The following is a 6,390-nucleotide window of genomic DNA, read 5'->3' on the forward strand; positions in this document are numbered from 1 at the left end:
TGACCATTGCCAAGCAGCACTGACCAGCACCAAGCAGCACTGACCAGCACCAAGCAGCAATGCTGAGGGGCCTGGGGTCTGTACACAGGCAGTGATGAGTCTGACGTTGACAGTGGAAGCCTTGTGTGCCATCTTCACCAAATGTGAGATATGTGAATATAGCAGTGAGCCATTTCTGTGCTGGGTACCTGGGTCGAGAGGGCAAAGCACCATTGCACATGCTGAGCCTGTGGTGTGCCATGAGGGTGGTTTTCATTGTGTGTCCTTTGTGAACAGAGTCAGATCGTAACCTGTGAACACCGGTGCCAGCGGTTTGGTCTATTTCAGACCCTGTCTACTGAACTCTATTATAATTACACTGTGTTTTGTAATTGAACTGCTGTGGTTTAGTCTTTGACAACAGTAGTTGGATAAACATATGGATGATAATGGGATAGTGTAGGTTACTTGGGCTTCAGATTGGTTTCACAGGTCGGCGCAATTTCGAGGGCCGAAGGGCCTGTACTGCACTGTAATGTTCTATGTTCTATGACAGGGGCTGTTGTTCGGGGAGGTGAGGGGTGTGTGAAGGACTGCCTGTTGTTTTCGGGTGTATGGATGGAAAAGAGTGGGGAAAGCTTGCACTGTGGTTATCAGAGACTAAGCGGTCACCGTGTGAATGTACCGATCAATTGATTGAAATAGGGTTTCAAATCGCCAATCTCTGAAACATGGCCTGTACAGAGAATGGGTAATGGGGGAGGGCTGAGGGTTGAATGAATTGACAAACACCAATTGTCACTTTCAAATCAGGAAGTGGATTTTGTATGTGTGTGTAAATGTGTGCGTGTTGTTTTTGTAAAGTGTTGTATTTTCCTATTCGAGCGAGCAATTGTAAAGGGAAGAGAGAGAGAGTGAGGCCAGAAGTAACCATTACGTCGCTGCTTTTTAAGGATGTGGGTTCCGATCAGACAGTATTTTCCACTCCGGGGACGGAACGACACACGCGCGCCGGAAAATGAGCCAAATTTGGACGGGGAGTGCCGTGACGCCGGCTGCCTTTGCCCTAATATGGAGTTCCAGTCGACACGGAGATGACAAGCGAGCCCAGCTCCAAGTGCAAACACGCTCCCTCCCCATCCACAAGATTTCCGCTCCCTGGGGAGTTGGGGGAGGGGAGAGAGAGCTGAGGGGAGTGGGGAAGGGGTGTGTCAAACTGCCGTCAGTCACCCCACCCCAGCCCAGCCCCTACTCAAGTCTACAGCCCCTTGTCCAGGGAGTTGCGGGATTGAGATATATTTTGCGGAGGGTTTTGGGGAAGGGGTTGCCCCCAACCCCCGACACACACATCCCACCCCGCCCTGGGTCTGATTCTGTCTCTCTCTCTCTGTGTCTCAGTGTGTGTCAGCTCAGTGCAAAGCCCCACCATCTGACAGCAAGTGCGTTTCCAGGAGCGACGTCAGCGAGCCCAGCTCCTGTTGGATGTCCATGTAAGGGCATCTACGTCACGGTGCTTTCCTCGGCCGCCTATATATCGAGCCGGGGCACCGTGATTCTTAGGCAGACCAGTCAGTGTGGCATTGCAAGCTCTTCTCCCTCTCTCCCCTCTCTCCTCTCTGTGTGTCATCAGCGAAACACCAAGAGACAACAAGACTGAAATACAATGGTTTTGCCTCCCTGCACATCCACTCAGTGACTACAGCCTCCTCCACCTGCTGCTTCTGGGGCTCTTTCGGTTTGTTGTTGTTGCAAGGATTTGCCTTGGCGGATTTTGCTCCTGTCTTCTCTTTTTTATTGTTATTGAAGAGGATTATTTTTTTTGAAAAAAAAGCACATCACACAACAGCAGCAACCACCCCCTCCGCCTCCCCCCTCCCCATCCCTGAGAGGACAGCTACAGGGATCTCTCTACCTCAGTCTCTGTGTGGGTATATATTTATAGATCCTCGATGTGATCTGGGACTGTGTGATTTGCTGGAGAAAAGATCGCCAGGCAGCCAGCTCTCTGCGCTCTGCTATGACCGGGAAGCTAGTGGAGAAGATCCCGGTGACCATGAGCAGTTTGTTAAACACCCTGCAGGATACTATCTACCCCGAGGATGAAATTGTGCCCGCTGTGCCAACTTCCATGAACATTTTTAACTCGGACGCCGGCAGCGCGTACAGCCAGATGGGCGCAGGTAAGACATCTGATTCTCTCAGATCTTCTGGCATGCCTTGGATTCGGCCTCGGAGCGCGAGTGGATGGGCACGCATTCTAGCTCGGTGCTTCGGAGAAGTCAATAGCCAACGGGTTTCTGTGGGAATCGCGTTCCCCCTTCACCCCCAGTGATCCCAGGGCTAGAGGGCTCCACCACACTCCTGCTCCCATCTGAAATGGTCCTGGACGGATCCAGCGAGGGAAGAGAGTGTAGTACAGACAGCAGATAATCCTTTTGACTTAGTGCAGGGAGTTGTTTGACTGTGCATTGCAGGAGGTGGGGTGCGCAGTGCTTTGTGCTGTTGACACTGTTTCTGGAGTCAGTTATATACAGTAATCAATGATGAAGGCGAGGGAGGGAGGGACGGGGTCAGGGGTCTGCTGAACAAATCGCTGAATTACACCTTGCCTCCAGTTTAAAACTGTGATGTTTACACAATGTGGACATAGCAGGAGAGAGCGTCCACTTTTTTGCTGTCTGCTCGTGGGGTCGCCGATTCACAAGTGCTCTCTACAATGTGCCCGGAGTCTTGGCGTGTTTACATGGGGACTCTCCCCCACCACCATTCCCCCGCTCCCCCCACCCACCTCCCCGATGTGTATAGACCGGGGCTGCTCTCCCAGCAACGGGAAGGAGTATGAAGCGGAAAGCGGCTCTGTGCTTCATTCACTCTGTGCCATTGGCATGTGTTTACCTGCTGGATGTGTGGCCGTGAACTTGCAAAGAGAAAATAAAACGCAGGTTTGATTCGCTGGTACAAATCCTGACCCAGCCACCGCCACCGTCCACCCGCAACTCCCCACCAACCCTCCTCCCACCCCCTACCCCCACCCCCCACGCCCCCAAGGGAAACGGCCTGTGTGCCCGGGTCCTCAGTTGCGGTCGCATTTTCTTGTTGGCGTTTTCGGGTCCTCTTTTGGATTGCGGTTCATCAGCTGTGTTCAACTAACTATGCAAAGTGTAGTCAACATGTCAGCAACACCTCCACACACCCACATCCCCCCAACACACACGCCATCAGACAGACTCACACACACACCGCACACCCCCCCAACACATACACACCCTCCCCACACACACACACACACACACACCCCATCACACCCCCCCACCGCACACCCCCCCAACACATACACACCCCACACATCATCACACACACACACCATCACACACACACACCGCACACCCCCCCAATACATACACACCCCACTCACACACACCACACACCATCATACAGTTAGACACACCATCACACATCATCACACACACACTCACCATCACTGACACACATGCACATACACACACCACACACCACACACACACACCACACACTTGCCACACAGCCACCCCACACACACACCTCCACATACATGCTATCACACACTATCACACAGACCACACATACACACACACCATCACAAACACCAGACACATACACCACATACACACCACCTCACACACACACCCCCCCCACATACATCATCACACACTACACACACACTGCACAACCAACCACACACAATCACACACACATCATCACACAGACACACACACCACATACACGCACACACACACACCCCACACATACAAAACTATCACAAACGCACACACACCCCACATACACAAAACCTCACAAACACACCCACACACACAAGCTCACACACACAAACTCTCTCACACACACAACCTCTCACACACAACTTCACACCATCACACAACCTCTCATTCAGCCACACATACATGCCCTCACACACACCATCACACACACAAACTCACACATACACAACCTCTCACACGCACATTCACACACACTCTCAGACACACACACACACACATAACCTCTCACACACACATTCACACACACCATCATACATACTCTAACCCACACACACGATCTCTCTCATACAGACACAACTTCTCACACGCACACAACTTCACACACAACCTTTCACACACACACTCACACATACCCTCACACACACCTCAGACACACCATCACACACACACACACACACTGACAACCTCACACGCGCACACACACCCTCACACACACACCTCTCACACATACACACACAACCTCACATACACATACACACACTCTCATACACACATTCACACACACCATCATACATACCCTAACCCACACACACACTCTCTCTCATACACAGACACAACCTCTCGCACGCACACAACTTCACACACAACCTTTCACACACACACTCACACATACCCTCACACACACACCCTCAGACACACCATCACACACACTCACACACACCAGCACACACTCACAACCTCACACGCACACACACAAATTCACACACACCCTCACACACACACACCTCTCACACATACACAGACAACCTCACATACACATACACACACCATGCCACACACATACAACCTCTCTCATACACACAGACCATCACACACACACCCTCACACACACCATCACAAACAGACACACACCTTCATGCACATACACTCCCGTACATGCAAACACACACACACATACTCTCACAATCACACACATATAGACCCACACACACACACACACACACTCCCTCAGACCCACACACACGCATTGGCACACATGCCCTCAAACCATTCACACACACGCACACCCCAGGAGAGACCAGTTAATTGAGGAGACAGGGATGGATTAGTGTTGGCCAAAGGCATTCTGAGGTTAGGTTTGAAGAGCTGAACAATGGTGTGTTGTTGCTGGACGCCAATATAATGGCTGAGAGACTGATGTTGAATGTTCTTGTTCCTCTGCTCAGATGGACTGATGGACGTAGCGATGGACAAAGGGAGTCAGGAGCTTTCCTACCCACACACATTCCAACACCCAAGCCGCGGGCAGGCGCTCACCTACTTGGGCAAGTTTGCTTTTGACTCTCCCCCTGGGGGCCCGCTGGGTGGCTCAAACTGGTGCCCGGAGAACATCATCAACCTGGCGGGCATTTTCGGGGTCTCCCACTCGCCGGTGAGCAGCAGTGGTGGTGGCGGTAGTGGCAATAACCACCAGGGGCCCGGTACCTGTCCTCTGCTGCCGGCCCAGGGGGACTTAGAGCCACTGTATGAGGCTCCCCAGCAACAGCAAGGAGCCGGCTCATACCCACAGTGCGGGGAGATGTACCCAGAGGCGGTGTACCACCCTCAGGCAAACCCGACCAGCAGTGGCAGCAACAGCAGTAGCAGCAGTACGAGCTCGGTGAACCTGTACTCCACTCAGGACTGTCACAGCAAGGTGGGCCAGGAGAGTGGTGGCAGTAGCAGCCTGTTCTCTGTGATCCCGGATTATAACCTGTTCCAGCAACACCATCAGCACCACCACCATCACCATGCTCACCATCACCATCATCACCAGGAGTTGCAGTCCCTTGCTGAGCCCAAACATTTCCCATCTGCTGTGGAGCCAATCCGTATTCCTCCTCCCCTAACCCCACTCACCACCATCAAGGCGTACACTGACTCCAAGCAGCTGCCCAGCACCTTCAGCCCACACCCAGGACCACCCCAGCCACCGCAGCAGCTCAGCCTGAAGCCCATCCGGCCCAGGAAGTATCCGAACCGGCCGAGCAAGACGCCGGTCCACGAGAGGCCGCACGCTTGCCCGGCGGACGGCTGTGACCGCCGCTTCTCCCGCTCGGACGAGCTGACCCGGCACCTACGGATCCACACCGGTCACAAGCCGTTCCAGTGCCGCATCTGCATGAGGAGTTTCAGCCGCAGTGACCACCTCACCACCCATATCCGCACTCACACCGGCGAGAAACCCTTCTCCTGCGACTTCTGCGGCCGCAAGTTTGCGCGCAGCGACGAGCGGAAGAGGCACGCCAAGATCCACCTGAAACAGAAGGACAAGAGGCTGGAGAAGGCGGCTAGCACCGCCACAGGGGCTGGAGTTACACCTCCTGCTCCTCACACCCCGGTCTCCAGCTGTGCCTAAGGACAGTGCCGTTACAGCACCGCTTCCAGGCACCGCGGGGGTGCGGGGAGTCTCTGTCCATTCCCCCTCTCCCCTTCGTCACCATCAACAACCCCCACCCCTTCCCCACTGCACAGGATGTGGGACCCACCTTGTCGACAGCTCACCAGCCCCTGACCTGGGACTTGGAGTCAGGAGGAGTGGGGTGGAGGGCTCTCTTTTTTGACCAGTGGATATTTATAGACCAGAAGGACCAACAAACGTCACCTTCCCCCC

The 6,390-nt window shown here is 53.6% G+C and overlaps 2 protein-coding genes across 2 annotated transcripts in view; both read left to right on the top strand.

Moving 5' to 3' along the window:
- LOC109926765 overlaps positions 1 to 6,390 on the top strand; it is a 741,111-nt gene that overhangs the window by 467,771 nt on the left and 266,950 nt on the right. The gene's annotated exons all lie outside the window — the stretch shown is intronic.
- On the top strand, positions 1,540 to 6,384 carry LOC109934413 (early growth response protein 3). Its single transcript, XM_020533192.2, has 2 exons — positions 1,540 to 2,159; positions 4,964 to 6,384. Exons 1-2 carry the CDS (start codon positions 1,997 to 1,999, stop codon positions 6,133 to 6,135), a joined length of 1,335 nt encoding a protein of 444 aa, XP_020388781.1. The 5' UTR covers positions 1,540 to 1,996; the 3' UTR covers positions 6,136 to 6,384.

The sequence above is a fragment of the Rhincodon typus genome, chromosome 40 (genome assembly GCF_021869965.1).
Source record: "Rhincodon typus isolate 14 chromosome 40, sRhiTyp1.1, whole genome shotgun sequence".
Lineage (NCBI taxonomy): Eukaryota > Metazoa > Chordata > Chondrichthyes > Orectolobiformes > Rhincodontidae > Rhincodon > Rhincodon typus.